The sequence below is a fragment of the Camelus dromedarius genome, chromosome 1 (genome assembly GCF_036321535.1).
Source record: "Camelus dromedarius isolate mCamDro1 chromosome 1, mCamDro1.pat, whole genome shotgun sequence".
Classification (NCBI taxonomy): domain Eukaryota; kingdom Metazoa; phylum Chordata; class Mammalia; order Artiodactyla; family Camelidae; genus Camelus; species Camelus dromedarius.
In genome coordinates, this window is record NC_087436.1 from 86,179,759 (window position 1) to 86,200,320 (window position 20,562).

At 46.1% G+C, this 20,562-nt stretch overlaps 1 protein-coding gene across 1 annotated transcript; it reads right to left on the reverse strand.

The window, feature by feature from the left end:
* Nucleotides 1-2,104: 2,104 nt before the first annotated feature.
* On the reverse strand, nt 2,105-4,021 carry GSX2 (GS homeobox 2). Its single transcript, XM_031434646.2, has 2 exons — nt 3,203-4,021; nt 2,105-2,509 (listed from the first exon to the last, which is right to left on the reverse strand). The coding sequence occupies exons 1-2, from the start codon at nt 3,774-3,776 to the stop codon at nt 2,169-2,171; spliced, it is 915 nt and encodes a 304-aa protein (XP_031290506.2). The 5' UTR covers nt 3,777-4,021; the 3' UTR covers nt 2,105-2,168.
* Between the last annotated feature and the right edge of the window lie 16,541 nt (nt 4,022-20,562).

Here is a 20,562-nt window from a genome sequence, read left to right on the forward strand (position 1 = left end):
CCCCTGTACTGGTGCCTGGAGAGACCAGTTTATTTGCAAGGAGGGAGACAGGATCTTTGGGAAAGTCAGCAAGCCGGCACCTCTTCTGCTTCACAGCTGGCAGGGCGAGGGGCCTGAGGCTGTGAGAGAGACAGATGTGGGAGGTGGGGAGAGAGGGGGAGATTGAGATTGAGATCGATCCAGGGCCTGAGTGTCCCAGGCCCGGGGCAGGAGAGTCAGATGAAACCACCACGCAGGACCAGGACCAGGTCACTGCACAAAGCAGCGGCAGTACACTATTCTGTAGGACACCATCCGGCGTCTCCTCCCCCTGCCTGCCCCTGGCCAACAGCCGAATGAGAGTTGACAACAGGTCTCAGAGTCTGAAAGAGGACTTTCCTTCTCCTGAGCCTCTGGAGTGTGTGTGTGTGCGTGCGTGAGGGAGGGGTGGGGGAGAGTCCCTGGCCAGGGGAACCTAGTCACATCCTCCCTCCCTTCTCCTCATTCGAACACTAGAGCCTCAACCCCACCTGGTGAGGTTTCAGTTCCTACAGACCTATAGTAAATCAGACCTGAAGAAGTGTGTCTATGTGTGTTGTGAACAGTTCCTATATAGATTGAACCTCTTGGTGACATCTTTACAGAAAATAATCAGAAATAACACCAGTGAGTATTTGTGGGACTCAGCTTGCAGGGAATGAGATCTCCTAGTTTCCATGTTTCCAGCTTCACTCTCTCCCTTAGAGGATAAGACCTGGCTGCGATTAGGAGAGAATCAGGTTGCCTTGCTGAAGGCAGAGCCAGAGTAATTCTTCTCCATAGCCAGGCTTGCAGGAATTAACTCTGCAGGGTCTTTGGAAGAGAGACTAGAAGGGAGCCAATTTCGGTTAAAGTTAGGGAGACCAGGGCGGCGGACTCAAAAGTCCAAAGGCACCTCTGAGCTATTTTGGAAAAGTGAGAATGTAAGTCTTTGGACACAATAATTCTCTATCCCTGAACTTTTGTCTTTTTGGCAGTGGTGAAAACTAGCCAATTTTTCAACTAGATGAATAACCAAAAACGGTATTGTTTCTGGTCACTTACAGCATTATTTGTCACTTTTCCTGTGTCTGCTTCCAATCTGTTTGATGGATTGTTGCTCTTCCTAAAACAATTCTGACTATTCAAATTCCTTCACATAATTCAGGTTTTAATATTAAGAGAGATAAAGAAGGGGGAAAAGGGGCATGGGGACTGCTACAGAAAATATATACTAGGTAAGGATTTTCCCCTTCACCTGCTAAATAAAAGAGTTGGCTGTAATTGATTGTCAGTGTCATTCTAAATGAAATGATTTATCCTATTTAACTGTGAGGAAGTGAGATATTTTGAAGGATGCAGTGTACTACCTAGTATGTGGCATCATGACTAAAGATTTCTTCTTGGTAGAAGTTTCGGTGACACAAATCATATAAAGCCACAAACTCCCTCAACCAAGAGACCCACATTACCAAGTTCTAGTCAACACTTCCCTCTAAATTCTCAGAATACTTTTTTTTTTCCTGCCCATGCCTTTCTCTAGATATGAAGGTGAGAGAGACAGGAGAAGCTGGGAACAGCAAATACCACAAATTTAAAACCTTGATTTTGTTTCATTTATTTAAATAAATATAAATATAAGTTTTATATAAAACTATTCACAAAGGGACTTCCAGCACCTTGGATTTCAAACTGTCCCCAGGAAAATTTCAGAAAGCAAGACCTACAGGGTTTAATTTTCTAAGTTATTTGCAACTTAATACTTTCATTAAAAAAAAAACTAACAACAAAAAATAATCAAGAAACCTGGTGTTCTTATCAGGTTCTGAAAGACAGCAGGGAAAAGGAAATGACATGCGCTTTCAAAAAACCCCCATACAGTGTTAAACCAACCCTGTTTTTCTTTGTTATATGACAAGACTGAGTTGAATCTAGATTATTTACATTAAAAAAAAAAGATCTATAACTGCGAGTGGAGCCGCAAACAAATAGGTCAAGGAGGAGACGTGGAGGGTCAGGCCCAGCATGTACACCCCCCGGTATGCTTGTCTGCACCTTCTCCAGGTGGGACCCCCCCCCCCGAAAGGGGGAGGGTTTTGGCCGCTGGTATCCGCCTCGTCGGGCGCTGTTGGGGATGCCCGGAGCATGTGGCGAGAGGGGGTGGCCCTCCCTCATAAGGGGGAAATCTCCTTGTCATCGTTGGCCGAGGCCGGCGACAAGGAGTCCTCATCCTCAGACCGCCCGTAGTGCGCCTGACTGCCTATGCACTTGCAGCCCGCGTGACTGTTCCTCTGCGTGCCCTTCCCTTCCTTCTTATGCTTCACCCGGCGGTTCTGAAACCAGATTTTCACCTGCTTCTCCGACAGGTTCAGGTACGTGGCGATTTCAATCCTCCGGAGTCGAGACAGATACATGTTGGAAGAGAATTCCCGCTCCAGCTCCAGGAGCTGCGTGCTAGTGAACGCCGTCCTCATCCTCTTGCCGTTGGGTACCTGGCTGGCGTCCGAGCCCCCTGCAGACGGGCGAAGAGAGGGTAAGAGAGGTAATTTTCGGGAGAGGTGCTCCTACCCCACGTGCCATCCTTTGCAACGCATGCCTCTCAAGGAACCACCTGCGAAGCTCAGCCGAACACCTGTATCCATCCCTCACAGTTTCTCATTTCAAGACACATCGTTACTTAGCTGGGAAGGACAGAGGCGCCCAAAGCAAGTGAAGGCCTTTGATGTTCGGGACTTAAAGTCAGAGGATTAAAGTTTGGGGTCGGGGGGAGGCGTTACATTGTCCGGTCATCTCTCTTCAAGCCTAGCAGAAAGGCAGGGAGGCTTAGTCAAAACCTCGAAGCGCTTTTAGCCAGCCCCGACGCCGGAATGCCACACCTAAGTTCAAACACCCACCCCGGACCTCAGCCAGCTAACCTGCGGTTTCTCAGCCCTCAGCCCTCAAGTTTGAAGTCCCAAGGGCCCCGGTATTACACAAGACTCGGGCACCAGGCACTGGGAGTGAGGCGTACCAGGCTGCTTGGAGAGGCTGGCAGGCTAACTTCCATCTTCGTGGAACTTCTGGGAACGACTCCACAGATACACTAAAAGCCCCTCCTCCCTCCCCACCCCGCCCCCGGGCTCCCACTTCCTCCACTGGAGGCAGAAAGTTTGCTCCCGGGATCCCGCACCGCGCGGCGCGCAGGTGCCCAGAGACCCCGCCCTACCCATGGTGAGGCAGTGGAATCTCCGCGGATCCGCCACGTTGTAGGTGGTGGCGGTGCAGACAGGTGCGTGGTGCTGCGGATGCCCCAAGGCCGCCGCGGCCGCCGCCGCTGCCGCCGCGGCCGCAGCGGCGGCGGCCGAGCCAGGCTGCTGGGGCTGGTGATGGTGATGGTGGTGCTGCGGCGGGTGGTGGTGATGGTGCGCGTGGCTCACGCGCGGGCAAAACTGAGCGTCCCCAGAACCTGAAGAAAACTGACTCTTGAGCAGAGGCAGGGCCCCGGCGGTTCCAGCCGCCCCGCCACCCCCAGCCCCTGCACTCCCGTTCCCTGCGCCCGCGCCGCCGGAGCTCGCGGGCCCCCGAGAGGGGTGCAGGTGCGAAGTGACGCAGAGCGGGCAAACGCAGAACGCGCCGCTCTTGCGGGACGGGCAGCCTGGTCCGGACACAGACATCACCAACGGGGACGGCATGCCCAGCGGGATGAAGAAATCTGGCCCGGGGTGCGGCTCAGGCAGCGAGGGCGCGGGCCTTGAGGAGTCCTTGATGATGAGCGAGTCGACATAGAAGGAGCGCGACATGTCGGGAAGGGTGGGTAGCTAGAGGGCCCGGCCGGCCGTGGAGCCCCCTCCCCTCTCCTGTCCTGAGCTCTGCCCCGGGCGCGGTGCGGACGCAGGCGGTCAAGCCCTTGGGGACGCGGAGGTGTCGGCGTCTAGGCTGCGAACAAAGGGGTCCCTGGAGAGGGCTGGTCCTCACGTCCCCCGCCCGACGCCCCAGCTACGAGATTTTATAGCCCCCACCCCGACACGTGATGCTGCGGAGTACCGCTCGGCTCAGGCTCCTCGGCAGCTCCCCACCCTCGGGATAGGCTGCCCGAGTCACAACAGAAGCGGCGAGGAGGGGCGGGCGCGCGGCAGGGAAGAACTCGGAGGAGGGGGATGGGGGAGACTTTGCAAAGTGTAGGTTTTGTTAATTTCGCGGGGAGGCCAGCCTCCTCCCCCTCTTTCTCCACGCTTTCCCGAGAAATCACAGAGCTGCATCCTCCATCCCACCCCTCTCCCTAACCTGGGTCCCAACCCAACTCTTTCTTGCGCCGGGCCGCAAAGGGCACCAGGTGGGGACTTTGCGGCCTTTTTAATAGGAATGCCCAGAACTCCCTGCTCCTCTGTGTCAGTCGTGGATAAGGCAAGGTATAGTGTGAGGCCTGCGGTTTAGGGGAAGATTGTGAGTGCGGTGGACACACACACACACACCTACACACATTCCCACATACAGAGTCCCCCAGCTTTTAGACTTGGCCAAGGTCATTCAGGTGATTAGGAATGAGGGAGGGGGGCATAACAGTGAAGCCTCCCAGCTAAGATGCTGCTGAGCTTTTCATTCTGATGCCTGAGAATCTCTAAAATGCCCTTGCACTTGGGGCCTTCCTGGGGCCACCCAGATCAAGGAAGCTTTCTTGTACTTCTTTCTAACCTGAAACTCCCCCTTTGGCAGAGAGAGACTTTGAAGGGTCACTCTTTCTTTCTCCAAGTGGTTCTACTGCTGTATTTCCAACCCTACAAACTCCATCCCATGGATTTTGGGGAGAGGACCGAACCTCGGCCCTTCTGGAGACTGGGCAGGGGTTGAGAGAAGCCTTTGCTTTGGATCCCGTGATCTCCTGCCCCTTTGCATTTACAGATCTCAGGCAGTTAGCAGACTAACCATGAAGCACTCCCCTATGCACCCTTTTTAAAGCCCAAAAAGATTGAAGGGAATTGAGCTTCTCAATGAATCCTGCCTTGGGATGGGTGAAGTGGCTTGGTAAAGGAAACCTCTCTGAGTGGCACAGGCTCCAGTGGAAGACTGGTGTACCAGTGGCTATGTGAGAGAGGGTGGCTGCCCACATAGGAGACATTGGTCTTTTGGGGAAGGCAATGCTGCAGAAGTGACAGCTTTCTCTTCTTTACCCTATAGAAAATCTGGCTGAAGCAGGGAGGGTGAGCAAAAGCTACAAGTCCAATCTTTTCCCAGAACAGCTAACTCCAGGCCTCAGATCACAATGGTACTAAGAAACTTGGGGACAGGACTCCCTTCACCTGCGAGAACCAAGTGCCCAAATCCTAGGGGAGCATCAGCTTCTCAGCCGGCAGCATGGTTGTCTCTCTGTCTTCTGTCTTTCTGTTTCTCCTTTTCCCTTTCCATTTCTGTGACCGTCTCTCTTGCCTGCAAAAGAAGTGTAATTGAGTTGTAGGGACGCCCCGCTCTGGGGAGCCCAGGATTTATGGATGGCAATTAAAGTTTTATGAATTGCAGCTGAGGCTGGTTATTGAGCTATTTGAATGTGATTAGAATTCAATTAGAAAGCGGTTAGTGGATGGTGGGTCTCCAGAGTGTAAACAGACAGCTATTCCAGAAATGTGCTAATCCAACATCTTGTGACAACAATTAAGGAGTCTCAGGGCTTAACTCAGGGCAGCTCAGCTGTAACTACTTTTATACCACAAGATTGGCCGCTGCAGCCATCGCAGGCACTCAGCCTCAACCCAGTCCACCCTCACTCAATCGGAAGAATCTGGGAAGTACCCAAATCATTCCAGCCTCAAAAAGAAGACTGGGAGCTCAACCACTGAGAGGTGCTTAATGGCAGGATGTTTTTACAGGCCTTAATTGTCCAAACAGGTGATGTGATTTCCTCATTCACTTTGCAAGTCTATATATATATATGTAATTTTTTTACTTAAAATTGTATATATTCATATGTATTTATTCACTTTATATAATACATATCCGCAGTGGTTCTAGTTGTGCTTGAAGGAAGAACTCCTATGTTAATGGGCTAGGAGTTATGCTTCTGTGAGGATCATTTTATTTTAGAGAATCCTAATTATGAAGCTTTAACATCTAACTCAATTTATGTCTGACTGCAGAAACATCCAGTTGGTGGGCTGAGAAATTTTGAGAAAAGTGAGAGGCCCGTGGGGTTGCTTAGGGCTGCAAGGGGAGCAGCAGTTTTGGGGCCAAACTGAGGCTGAAAGCAGACCATGTTCTGAGAAATTTGTCTATTAGAATTCTTGGTTACTTGCTTAAGCCCACCAAGGCTAAGTATTTAGGGTCACGTTCCACTTTGGAGTCTCTCAGACTCTTTAGTTCTCTTTGGATCTCTCAGTGTCTCTCTCTCTCCCCTCCTTTCCTCCACTTCAGCTCCATCTTCAGAAGCTCCCCCTATGTGCCTTGCCATCATCTCCACCCCACCCCACCTTGGTCCTGGGTAGCTTTGTGGCTGGCCCTTCCCAGCCCTACCCTTCCCGAGGACAGCACACCTCCAACCAATTCAGAGCAGAAAGGGACCCTGGGCAGGCTGTCAGCGTGCCCCCCTTGTGCCCCTGCTGCCACCCAATTTTATTTCTCAGTGATTCTGTCCGATAAAATTTCATCGTCCATTAAGTAATCCCTGAAATGAGAGCTCTTATGAGCCTATAATGAGCTCTAATTGCCACGACTCAAGGAGCCACGTGGAAGGATTTATTCGGTATTAAGCAGTCGGGTACAGAGTACAGGCTGTTACCTAAGCCATTACTTTCATAATTCAAGGAGAAAATTAGTTCTTTCAAGTGGGGGGGGGGATCCTTTGATTTTTTTTTTCCTCTCTTGCTGGAGCTGACGAAGGATAGCTTTGTCTTCCTTGAGTGCAAGATGATGTCACAAATGTGAAGGTAACAAAATTGTCCCCCACCAACCCCCACTCCTGTCAGGACACCCCACCCTTACCCTCAACTGAGAAAAAAAGTAAAAGCAGTCAGAGGTACCATTTTCTTGCCTCTGAAGTCTGGATCAGCAGTTTCCTCACAGCTCAGCCTTGAGATACGAATTCTTGAATGTTGCTTTCAGAAAGCCTTTCAGTACTTTTCCGCACCTAGGATCACACCAGACCTGAACCTCACATTCTCCTCTTCCTTCTCTCTCTTCCTGTTTCCTTTTACAGGCTAAGTCAGGGAAAGAAAAGTGCGTGGACTTAGCATTACTTGTTCAACAGGCCCTAGAGTTCTGACCCACTGATGTGCTTACCACTCTGGGGGGAGCTAAGGGAGCCCTTAGGGGGCGCAGTTTGCCCCTCCCCCTGTGCCCCTTAAGGGCGCCCCCCCCCGCCCCCCATCCCTGGTCCTTTTTTCTCTCAGTTCCAGCGTTTGCCCACATGGTTCTCCTGCTCCAAGTGGAGGAGGCCGGCAAGCAGGGCGGGACAGCCGGGAGTTGCCCGGCCGCCTCGGATTTATTTGCTCCTCTTACATTGATTTCATATTAGTTTCCAAAGCGATGAATGATCTCAAAGCTGGGTTTTGTTAGCTGAACACAAACAGGAGACAGGACTTACTTGCCCCCAGCTCCCTTTAATGAGGTCATTATCAAAGCGTGAACAAGTCTATGAATGTTTTATTGAAAGCGCATCGTTAACTTGTATCCATCCTTTTCTCCGAGTGGCATTGTGATATTGCTGTCTGTGGCACATCTTACCCGATATAGCCCGAGATTTCCCCATTCTCTGTAACCAGGCAACCCTTTCTGAATACCCCAAAATTGAAAAGAACCGCTTAGTCTTCAAGAAAGTCCTCAATAATAGTGGAAAAGAACAAAGATCCAGGAGACAACAAAATGCCACAGGGGTGACTTTTCATGAGCAATTATCTCTCATTAATCAGAAGAACAGCTGCAATATTAATTTTCTCTCTTTCTTCCTCTCTTTTCACAGTCCCCAACATTTGAATAATCATAAATTTTGATTTTATGAAGGAGTCACATTTTCAGGGACTGGAGAAAAGCAGCTACCTAGGTGAAGACAAGGAAAAAACACTCTCATTTGATTTTTTTTTTTTGGGTTTGGGTAAAGCTGCCAACAAAGCAAAATGAAAAAAATACATATATAAATAAGGGAAATGCCAAAGAAAACTGTCTCCCGCCTTCTTGTAGATGGTGGCTGAGAATCAGGACTCTTTCCCTGCTCACCCTTCTAACAACCGCCTCCTACTTTCCTCCCCCTGCCAGGACCCATTCCCCCGTTCGGCTCTGAGCAGGGCGGAGGGAAATGTCCCTGGCGTCTGGCGTGGGAGTTTCAGCCGGGTTTCTGCCCGTTTAACTTGCAAACGTGAAGCCAAGCGTTGTCGATCTGACCAAAGAGACACTCTTTGGGCGTAACTTGCATTGTGGCCATCAAAAGCCCGCCAGCTTTCGATGAACGGAGACTTGCATTCAGCAGAAATGGGGCGCTCTCCCTCTTTTCAGGAGCCGGCAAGGCGATTGTTCACGGGATGTGTAGTAAGGGTGGAAAACGAGGGTCCCCAGATAAGGCTGTAACCTGCAGACGGGCTTGGGAGAGTTAAAGAATCTCATTAAAGCGGAGACTGCAATTAGCAAATACACACTCATAGAGAACCCAAGCTCCCCTTGAAAAGCCGCAAGTCGGGATGAAAGAGGGGCAGTTGGAAGTCAGTCCTCACATTCCTGTGCTAGCTGAGTGGTGAGGGGCTCAGGCACCCGCTGTCCCTTCAGCTGCCCCAGTACAGTTACTTTTAATGCGTGGTGCGGCAGGCCGGTCCATGGAGTTGTGGCCTTGTGTTCACCCATCACCAAAAATGATCTTGCTTCTCCCCCATGTTTATTCAGAATGGATGGGCCTTTGAGAAACGTGAATTCGCCTTTGTGCTCACCACAGGCACAGAGTTCAATTTGGCCCTCGCAGAAGAAGGGGTGGGGGGAGGTTCTGGGAAAGGAGTGGGGAGTTTGGCTGAGAATTTCAGGGCCCTCCGAACAAAGTTTTGATGGTACCCAATCTCCACCACACCACCCCTCTGCTCCCCACTTCACCTTAATTAATATTCGCCCACCCCCAAATCCTTAAGCCTAACAAGGCATCCCTCCCCGACCCTTAAAGCTCTCCTCTGTCATCAGAATAAAATTTATTGGGCGCCAACTCAGTGCCCAGCGTGTGCAAGACGCCGCAGGGGAGCAAGCCTGAAAAGGCCAAGACTGTATCCAATAGAATATTGTTTCATTTTAGTAACAATGGTCTGAGATGGGGAACAATTATCCGGATAATTGAAGCAAATGCTCCACCTCCGTCCCTCTCCAGTTCTCTTGGTGCTTGCCATTTTTTAAAAACTACGTTTTTCCAAGTTGGTAGTGTTCCCTTGTTTAGAAGCAGGGACATGGGAGTGTAAGGGGAGGCTGAATGAACATGAATTCTCCACTCCCCTTGGCCTAAGTTTGCTGAAACCATTGGGCCTAAATAGCTGCTTAGTAATGGGATTCAAGACAGGTTTTTCAAAAGTTACCAAAAAGAGCGAACTTTAATAATTTTTAGCAATCTGGCCTTTGTGGTGTTCAACCTTGGTCATCTACAAAAATCACCTGGAGAGTACAGAGGCCCTAGAAATTTTAATTTAACGAAAGCTTAAATTAAAACAAACAAACAAACAAAAAACCGTGGCAAACTATCTACATGGTTCTGATGCAGGTGAGGGTTCAGAAATAATGGATAAATCCTACCCTCCCTTATCCAAGAGATTAACCACCTCTCCGAGCCTCATTCAGCAGTTAATCATTGTTGAAGGTGTATACTGAGTGCCTACTGTATGCCAGGCTCCCTGACAGGCAATTCCGTTGCACATGACGTATCCTCTGGGAGTTTCCAGTGTGTCAAGCAAATCGACAAATCAACTCAGAGCTGGTGAATTACAAAAGGTCGCGTGAATATGAAAGAAAAGCCCTCACGGCTCTGGGAGTGGATAAAACCGAAGTCTAAAGTGACCTGCAGGACAACCGGATATTGGCCTGCGACAGGGGGGATGGGGAATGTGTCGGGCCACCGAAGGGCAGGTACAAAAGTCTGTAAGAGTTTCTCTTGGCTAATTGCAAGAACTGAAAGGAGACAGGGAGATGGGTAGAAGAATCTGTTTCTGCAGCTGTGAAATAGGAAAAACGCACGCCGCTTTCGAGTCTTTGCGAGGAATTAAGCACTGCCTAGCACCGGGCTTGGAGCTTGGTAAGAGCTCATGGCGTCTCTTGTTTTTGTTATTATCTGCGACCTGCCACTCCAGGGGCTCTGAGGCTTGGGAATGAGGTATCAGAGCCCCGGGTTTCGTAGTGAGTAACCAGGAAACCGGAGCCTGTTTCCAATCACCTCTCTGCCCCGGCACTGCTCTTCCCGGCTGCATTTTGCTCTCTAAGGCCCCTCCACAGCCTGGCAAGGCGCCCTGCCCAGCGGCTTTCCTAGTTCTTGGTTTCTGGGTGTACCTGTCCCGGTTTGGCAGCTGCATCAACCCGAGCCTGCCAGGAGAACCTCGTCCCCTCCTATTCTCCAGCTCCATCAAAGGCCTTGCATCCTGGCAGTCCCCATTTGGGACTGCGCCCTAAATTTCAAGGCTCCTTTGGCCAGCTTTGCTGACTTGTTTCAGAGAGGAGGAAACCGATGCCTTTGGAGGCTATGACAATCTTCATAGCCATCGTTTCCAGAGCTCTCATGGTGCCTTGCCCTGAATCAGGAGCCTTGCCTACAAGACCTCATTTAATTTGCATAACTGCCCTACCAGATAAAGCACCATTTTTATGGTTGTTTCTTGATGAGAATCCTGAGTCTTACTGAAGTTCAAAGGCTTATCCAAGGTCACACAGCTAGATATGCCACAGCCAGGATTCAGACCTTGTCTATAGAATGAATGTAGAATCCAGAGTCCTAGGCACTAGGCAACACCATCTAATAATATCTAGCATTTTTTGAGCAGCTGCTATGTGCTCAGCCACGAGTTAAGCCATTAATGCATCTTTTATTTCTCACAATGACCCCGTGAGGTAGGTACTTTTATTATTTCTCATTTGTTTATGGTCCACTCCTTGGTTAATATGGTTTCTTACATATTGAAGATCACAAAGGCCCTTATGACAGAAAGGGCACACACTGGACTTAGGATGTGGTAGGGAAGGAATGTGATTGCTTTTATCCACTTGCTCCCAGAACATAGTAAGTGCTGAAGGACATTGAGGGTAGGTGAAAGCAACATCTTATTTTTTTTACTTCAGAATCCTTAATCCTAATCAATACATATGTTTGCTGGTTTACTTCATTGCTGGTTGGGTACCTACCCCAGTTGACTGCAAGCTTCACTGGGCAGAAACTGGGTCTCTTTTATTATCCAGTGTGTATAAACCGTCCAGCCCAGAAGTGGAACATATAAGGAGTGAAATAATTAATTGCTGAATAACTTAATCCCTCACTTTACATATAGGAAAACTGAGGCTCAGAGATGCTATGCAACTTGTCCAAGGCCACATAGCTTAGAAATGGCAGAGGGAGGATTCAAACTGAGGATGTTTTAACGCTAAGACCCTGCCCCTCTTTTCATCCTAGCCTACAGCTCCCTGTGCTGTGTCCTCTGCGCGAAGGAGCCCGGACTGCGCGGCCAGGGCCAGTCCGAAGTCCGTGTTCAGTCATCCCCCTCCCCAGGTCTCGGTGAAGCCAAATGAGGCAGAAGCTCGAAGTCCCCAGAGAGGCCGCTTCCTAGATGGGGGTATATAGGCTCTGAGACGGCGCGGGCGCTCCGGGCGTGTCCGCTCCTCCCCTCTGTGCTCTGGCTCCCCCGGGGGAAGAACTGCAATCTACTCCTTCCTGGCGTGTCTCCCTGTTTGGGTCAAGGTCTTCCCCTCTCCCTGGTTAACTTATTACCGGAAAACGAAGCGATTCTAAGAGATCGCATTGAACCCACAGTCTGAAAATACCTCCATCAGCAACAGCCCCCAAACTTCAAGCATACCGGCATGCAAACTAGGCACAGCATCCTCGCCGTGCCAGGTGTGCATGCATGAGTGTGAGAGTGAGTGAGAGAGAGAGAGAGAGAGAGAGAGAGAGAGAGAGAGAGTGAGAGAGAGAGAGAGAGAGAGAGTGTGTGTGTGTGTGTGTGTGTGTGTGTGTGTGTGTGAAGGTGGCATGTGAGAGCGCATGCGTAGGCGAGGTGCGTCGCCTCCAGCCGACCTTTCGGCTGCTGACTCCCGCTCATTCAGTGCAGCGCTCATCGCAGTGCAAATTCAGCTTTCTGCCTGGGTCTTTAGAAACTGTAAGGTCAGAGTTGGGGCTGGGGAAAGGGGAGCCTCTGGGTGAAACCTGGCTGTGCGAAGCCTCAGGGTCACCAGGTGCATCACCCCGAGTTACCCTCTTCTTGGCTGCTTGCCCCCAGTTTTCTTCACTACCCTCTGGATCATCTTTCCGTCTATTTATGCAGTGAGCATTTATGGAGTGCCTACAGTATGCCAGATTGTGCTATAGGCGCTGGGGAAACTAGGAGAACAAGATAGCTTAAGTCTCAACTCACTGTGTGAAGTTTCCACAGGGCTTTCTGTTCTTGTGTTAACTGTTTTGCCAAATGATGATGACACAAACATAAATTTTGGCCTCTGCCCTCAAGCAGAGGGCCATGCAGGGCTTGTAAGACAGACAATGAGAGCAATAAGAGGATGCACTGAAATGAGTGCATACATATTCTGGCTCCATCACAACCCCAACATTTTCACTGCGCTATTGAGCTTGGGCTGGGGGTTAGGAGGTCCTGGGTGTGACTCTCCCCTCCTCTCACTATAAAAATAATAATGACCCTTCTGATACAGTGGCTGTGGGTGTTAAGTCATGACAACCTATCAGGAAATGCCTAGCACGTGGTTAGCACTCAGTATATAAACCAGCTATGATGATGGTGATGTTGCCAAGGCCTGAGAATGTGTGGAGAAGAGGAGATGCTGGGCTACAAGTTTAAGAGATTATCTATGGATTTGAATTAAGTTAATTTGTGCATGATTATATTGCATTCCTCTCTAGAATCAGGCTGTGAGTATCAGATATGTGGTGATCTTCATTCTTCTTTAGTGGCTTTTCCTCCTGAACCAATGGTATCAATAGTGCTGTTGTCAAGAGGAAATGAAAAAAATATTGGGAGAAGACGGTAAGAACCTTCAGGTGCCAAATGTTCTTTCAGGCTGACTTAGAAGCATTTCTAGTCCACTCATGTACCAATAAAGTGAGAGGGAATATTTTTGAAGTGACACAAAGTGCATGCTGTAATTTAACCTTGTGAACAAGATTTCCGATGAAATATGACATAGGAAATATGTTTCCTGATTAGCTATGTGCTTTCTTGGAACAAGATGCTATATAAACAATTTCAGGACATACTTTTTTTTTTTTTTAAAGAATGCTATCTTATTGTTTCTTCTTTTTATGTTTTAACTAGGATCACATGATTTTATTTCATTTTATTTAATTTTAAACCAAATAATTGGTTATTAGTTTATTTTAATAATTTTATTTGAAACCAGAATGAACATGTTTAAAGATTGAATTTTCCTATTGAGACTTTTTTTCCAAGAAAAAAATAAAATACAGATCTTGAAAAGTTTGAGAGTTGGTTGCAGTATCTAGGTTCTTGAATTTAGCAACTGGAAAAGGAATTTTGCCATTATCCAGCTTGCCCATCTCATGTTACAACCAGAGAAACTGAGGTCCAGGGAGGTGAAGTAGTGTAAGTAGTCAGTCCCTCTAGCAGTTAACAAGTAGACCACCTCAATTTTGTTCCCCTATCCACAGTTTTACATTTGCAGGATGAAGCCCAACAACTAGGAGGGAAAAAGGAGGAGGCGTTCCAGTTCCCGTCCATATGGGCATATCTCTATTCCTAGCAACTCTATCCTCTGGTGAGTCAGACCCAAACCCTTGGACTCCTCTTTGACTCCTTCCTTTCTCTCTGTATATTTAATCCTTTGGAGTTAGTCCCAGTGGCTCTACCTTTAAACATATCCAGAACTTGACCACTCCCACCACCATCACACTGGTCCACATCACACTCTAGCCTCTTGACTAGGCTTTTTCCTCTCATGCTTGCCTCTACAGTCTGTCCGCTCTCAACCCAGCAGTTAGAGGATACTCTAAAAATAGAAGTCAAATCAGGTCAGAGCAAGAACCGAAGATGTTACAATAGCCAAAAAGGCCCTCTGTGATCTGGCTGTGTCTGTCTCTCTGATCTCCTCTTCTCCTATTAGCCTACTGGCTTGCCCTGCTTTCCTTGCTTGTCCAGCTCTCTCTTGCACTGGCCTTTCTCTCTGCTGAGAATTCTTCCCCACAAACTCACTTCCTCAACTTCTGGTCTTCCCTCAAATGTTATTTTCTCACTATTTTTAAAGTACCAGGGTCCCTCCTGTGCTCTCTGTGCTCCCAATCCTCTTGCCATGCCCTATTTTGTTCTCCCATAGCACTTAGCACTTTCCAATATGCTGTATAATGTACTGTGTTTATGTGTTTATTGTCTGAACCTCCCTGCTAGAATGAGAGCTCCTGGAGGATATTTATGTCCGCTGGGGTCAGTGAGAACAGTGCCTGGCCCAGCAGGTGCTCAGTCAGTACTAGATGCGGGATTGAGAGAAGAACGCCAGTGTTCTGGGTAGATGCCTAACCACAACTCTCTCTGACCCCTACCTAGCACTTTGGAGCTTACAAAGACTCTTAAATATGTTGTGTCTTTGGATCTGCACAATTATATAAGCTAGATAGGACTTTTTCCCCCCAAGTGTTACTTCCACAATGAGGTATTCAGAGGTTAAAGGACTTGTCCAAATCAGATCTAGGACTAGGTTCTAAATCAGAGTGGGTTTTTTTTGAGGGGGGGGCAAGACACTTGACTCAATGAGGAAAATTAATAGGTTAGTGGATTCACTGTGGATCCTTCTAAATCCTGGCCCTGGGATGGAGGCTGGGGTCCTCCCACTGCTGTCTGCCTTTAGTATTATATAGCTGCTCAAGCCCCAGCTAAATGAGTGGTGTTTGGGGGAATATAACACAATGGGCACATCCTCTTGTGTTTATAATTTGCACAGGGTTGAAAACAAGAGATATTGTCTTGTTAGCTCGAGCTCATTTGGAGTCTGCCCTGAATCTCTGGACTTGGCTGGGTGCCCTCCCTTGTCTGACCGCTCTGGGCAAACCAACATACATAGTCAGTGTATTACAGTTCCTTCCTCCTGTTTGGGTTCTCTGTCAGTCCATCAGATTTAGCTGATGAGCTCATTGACTGCAGACTGATTTAGCAAGACAGTGTCCCTCATTCTCTAGTCATACACAGCACCATTGTCCTCCACAGATACTACTAGTAATTGACATATCCTTTCAAGAGCACTGATATCTCAACAGTCATTAGTCAATAATTGTTGTTAGAGCAACAATTTATTATACTGAATTATAAAAGTTGAAAATGAATGTGATTCAGAAAATAGGTATAAATACAAAATTACCAATTCTAAACAAATTTTTAAGGATAATACTTTTCCTCAAAGATGTTCACAGGTAGTAAAATAAGTGACAGTTGCTTCTTTGTTATTCCTCAAATGGCATAAATTGTTAGTTTTTTTATGTGAACGGGGAAAATTTAAACATTTTAAGACAAGAAAAGGAAAAGAACAATTTAATTGTTTATTGAAATATTAATTCAATGTTTGGTTATTCACAGATTATCTCCATGCCATTTAGAATTTAATACATGTCTCAGTTATACAGTATTTTTCAGTTCCAGTTGCTCTAAAGCAGCAGAGATGTTAATTATGAATGCAGAAGGCATAGTTCAGAAAGGAACAGTGGCAGCCATAGTTAACTGCATCATTGCTGTACTAAAGGGGGCTTTTTACCTGTGCTTTTTTCTGAGATCAGGCAAGATAAATTCCAAACAATGTACCTAATAATGATCACGGTACCACTTACACTGGCCAGAGAATGACCCCTACCCAGATAGAACTCTGGGTGTGTTTAGTTGTAAACACAAGACAAAGCATATCAGAATAATGGCCAAGTTAAAATATGAGATCTAGGCCATATTGCTAGAGGAACTTTTGGAAATAGAGCCACAGTTGCTATTGAAATGCAGTTTAATTCACCATTATTTACTGAGTTCCTACTTGTGCTAGGTGCTAGGGTTACAGAGACGGCTAGAACTTAACCACAGCTCTGGATGAACTCTAATGGAATGCAACAATCTATGGAACCATGGAGAAAAGAGACATTCCTTCTACTTGGCATCTGGGACTCTGGGATTGGGCCTTGAATTGTTTATTGCATATGCTCAGCTTTAGAACAACACAACAACACCAACTTTCCCACAACAGCAGTGAGAGAAGAGACTTCTAGGCCAAAGATCTGCTCGTGAGCACAGGCCTAGAAGATGGATTTGTGTTATGTGGAGGTGGAATGGCTGCACGCAGCAAGGAGAAACAGCAAGGGCTGCTTGGTGGCAGAGAGCGAAGGGTCTGAGTGACAGGTGAAGTAGTATGAGGTATCTCTATATTAGATGGACAGTCTTGGAAAGGTGCTAAGCAGAAAATTGAAATGATTATATTGTAATCATCGTAAAGGATGAATTGGAAGAGAGAGATTGGAAGAGAACAGAAAGACTTTAAAGTTTTAAAGTCTAGTCCTGAGATGATGAGAGTCACATTAATCAGGGGGATGGGAAAGGAGAAGAGAGGATAAATTCAAGACGCTTTTGGAAGGGAGCACCAACAGTCCTTGTCTACTAATTAGATGGGATATGGATACAGAAAGAGAAATGAATTGGTGGGGAATTTGGGTTTCTAGCTTAGGCATTTGTGTTGATGTTGGTGTTAACAAATATAGTGCTTACAGAAGGAAGATAAGCAGTTTTTTGTTGTTGCAGGTGGACTTGTGGATAGAGTGGGTAGAAGAGGAAGAAGATAAAGCATTTGGTTTTAAACATTTTGAGTTGCAACTACTGCTAGAATAGCCAGGGAGAAAATTTTTATGTATAGTACTTGGAAATATGGGTCTGAACTTAAGAGACACTGGGGTTGGAAATAAAAATGTCACCAATCTGTTGTATTTGAACTGTATTTGTATAATAGTTCTAGCATTAAGATAAGATGAAATTACTGAAGGTTGAGGTGATGGTTAGGACAGTGGTCAGGAAAGGTCATTGTTTTGGTATAGTGCCCATCAAAGTAATTGGCATGTAGTATCTAACATATTTCTTGAAAGCTGACTCTGTTCCAGAGTCTCAATTCCCTGCTCTCAGGAACTGTATAATATCTCAGTCAGTCTATCTAGGGGTAATTAAATACTTACCACTTGACAATGGAACTAGAATATGGTAAATTTGGAAACCAAATCAAGATTGTAAGGTGGCTTGGTGTAAATATGGGATTAGAACTCAAAATAGCCTCCTTTAGCCAATTAGGAGCCTTGGAAAGTTGTCCTCATCCCAAACCAATCTAATAGAAACAGAGTCAAGTAGGGAAATCCCGATGTAGTATTCAGATAACCTGCTTTGTTTCTTTCCAAAAGACTTCCTTTTCCATGCAGACCTTAGATGCTTTCTGACTGACACAACTTTATCTGCACAGGGCCTGCTGACAACTTAGCCTGCCAGGCACCCATCGAGTAGGGCAGCCAGATGTTTATGGCCCGGTCCTGAGCGACAGCATTGCTCAGATCCCCAGTGTGCATCAGAATCCTAAGTGACTGCTCCAGGTCACAAGGTGTTTGTGTTTCCTGAAGGACTTAAAGTGCTTGCCAAATGATCTGTCATATCCACCTCCAGAGAAGACTGCTGGTCTTTGAGATCCCAGGTGGATGAAAAAAGCAGGGAGAAATGGTAAATCAATGCACAAAATCATAAACAGTATCGCCGTTTATCATCAGCTATAACTTTTTATTTATGTGTTTTCCATTAGTCACCTCGTTACCTGTCTAACTGCCCTCACCGTATTACATTCTGGGAATTCTCTGCTTTAAGCAGGCAGGCCTGTTTGTGGTTCACCAGACACAGAGCTCCATGTCTGGGGCTTCCTACTGAGATCTTTCCCCACTTAAAGTGCTTTTACCTTTTTTCAGTCATTCATTTTTAATGTTTAAAATGTTTCTCAAAACTGTAGCTTCTTCACAGAGCTTTTTCTTCCTAATGGTGAGACCTCAAACTATCTAAAATTCCTCAGTGTTCAGATGTATGGTCACTATAGGTTTTGTCTCTATATAGTGTGTCCTGGAGCATAATTTCTCAAGACATCTGTTTGTGCAGGTGCTTAACTACAGATGCTTAATCTTTCAAAAGCAATATCTTATAGACTAGCCCTGAGCACCACCTAGAGAATTGGTTGAGTTGAATGAACTATTCAACTAAGTCATCTGGAAGTTTCTTAGATGATGAGAATAATAATGATCACAACCATCATTTATTAAGTGTCTGCTATGCCAGGCAAAGCGTTTTGCCATGTTATTACATTTGATTGTCAGTAAAGGGTGAGAAAGGTATCAGCCTCATTTTACAGGTGAGGAAACTGAAGTTCAGAGAGGTTCATTTGCCTGAGGTCATGAGATTAGTAAAGAGCAGGACGTAGATTGAAACCCCTGTCTTTGAGACGCTGCAGTTTATGATCTTACCAGTGCACCATGTTTTTAGTCTTCATTTTTTAAAGGACAAAAATGTTACTGATATTTTCTTGATCTCTTTCCATTCCTTCTTGTTCAAGGCTGTGTACTGAACACAGTAATTAAATGGGCTTTTTTCAGATTGCAGGGACACATGGATGCTCAGTTTCCTTCAGCAGATTGAGTGTTATTGGTAAGGACAGACAGAGAAGTAAAGTAGGATACATCTCAGCAGCTATAAAGCCAGACCTCGTGGAGAATTAGGAAAATTGCTCCTCCTTATGTCCACTTCCTCAGAAGGGGCTGACTTAGAGATTTATGGGTCCTCCATCCCTTTGAGAACAAAGCTTGCTAATGTTCAGATAAAAGGCCCTTCATTAGAAACCAGTTATTTTATTAATTCAACAAATATTTATTGAGTGCTTACTATATGTCAAGCACTCTTTGTGGCACTAGGGAAAAGAAATCAGATAGTTTTCTCCTAATGGGGCTGACATTCTAACTGTTCCTTATGTTAGGTTTTAGCAATGTGCTAATAAATCTCATGGGGCCGGTCTCTTCTTAATGCTTATACTCCAGGTTTGAAGCCTTTTCCAATTTCAAGATTCGACTTGAATTAAGAAGTGGGTATAAGCCAATATTTCCCAAATTATTTATAGTGGGCACCAATTATTTCTACAGCGTTCATAGTGTTTGGTTTCAGCCTTTGAATTCTGGGAAAGCTGACACCATCTATGACTCCAAAGAGGAGGATGTGATCTAAACTAAGCCAATCAGTATATGTTACCCCTTTCATAATGGTTGGCTTGCTAAACAGCTTGTGACCTGAGAAGTTCCAAAAAGAGGAGATCTCAGAACTTTTTGGTGGAGGAGAGTTTAAGAACACTGAGACTCTCTCATACTCTAGAAAATGTGATGTGTAAATATGAGGGCTGGATCTGCTGCAATCATTTTGCAGAGAAGGGGAAGAATCAAATACACAGATATGAATAGAGTCCAGAAATGGAGATGGTGGCCTGATTAATTGTACCTTGCTGGCCCCACCTCTAGACTTTAACCATCAGTGAAGTCAATAAATGTCTGCTTATTAAGACAGTTTGAATTCATTTTTGTTAATTGCAACTTACAGCATAACAGTGGACACTAAACAACAACACCAACAGAAGAAGGAAGGAAGGACGGAAGGAAGAAAAGCAGGAAGGAAGGAAGGAAGAAAAAGAGAGAAAGAGAAAGAAAAGAAAGGAAGAAAAAGAAAAAACACTTTCCTTCCCTCTTTGTTTTTTTCTAGAAGTGTTTCACAGGACTAGATTTTCTCAGAATAAATTTACACTGGGAAATGCTGATTTTGACAGTTGAAAGCTGTTAGCCAATGTCCCAGACAGGATAAAATATGCATCCCTTTGACCAAGATCTTTCCAAGTTTTAAGAAATATCTTTATATCCACTCTTATGTAGTCTAAGTGCAGAGGAATGTTCTTAAATGTTCATCTTCAAAAATAGTATGTTGAGGGGGAGGGGTATTGCTCAGTGGTAGGGCCCATGCCTAGCATGCACAAGGTCCTGGGTTCAATCCCCAGTAGTTCCATTAAAAAATAAATAAACCTAATCCCCCCACCCCAAAAAACTAAACAAACAAAAAAATGGTATGTGGTTTAAATTTTCAACATGATTTTTCAGTGAGTGATTAAAACATCTTTGAGATACTAGTTAAGGAAAGGAAGAGGGAAAAAAAGAGGTCACTATGATTATGATCAAAGGGAAGAAATACTGTATCTCAGGGGAAAGAAAATATAGAAAAGTTGAAAGAAAACTGAAGGTAAGGGTAAAAATTAATTTTGAAAGGGAAGTTTTTAATCCCAACCTGGAAGAGAAAGTATACAGTAAAATTTCTAAGATTGTATAATTAAATGTCATATAGGAAAATATAAAGA

What these genes read in the sequence shown, in the direction of transcription:
- GSX2 (XM_031434646.2), bottom strand. Translation starts at nt 3,776, where the DNA reads ATGTCGCGCTCCTTCTATGTCGACTCGCTCATCATCAAGGACTCCTCA. An exon ending in ATTCCACTGCCTCACCATGG is followed by an intron (nt 2,510 to 3,202) that starts GTAGGGCGGGGT and finishes GCCCGTCTGCAG; the next exon opens with GGGGCTCGGACGCCAGCCAG.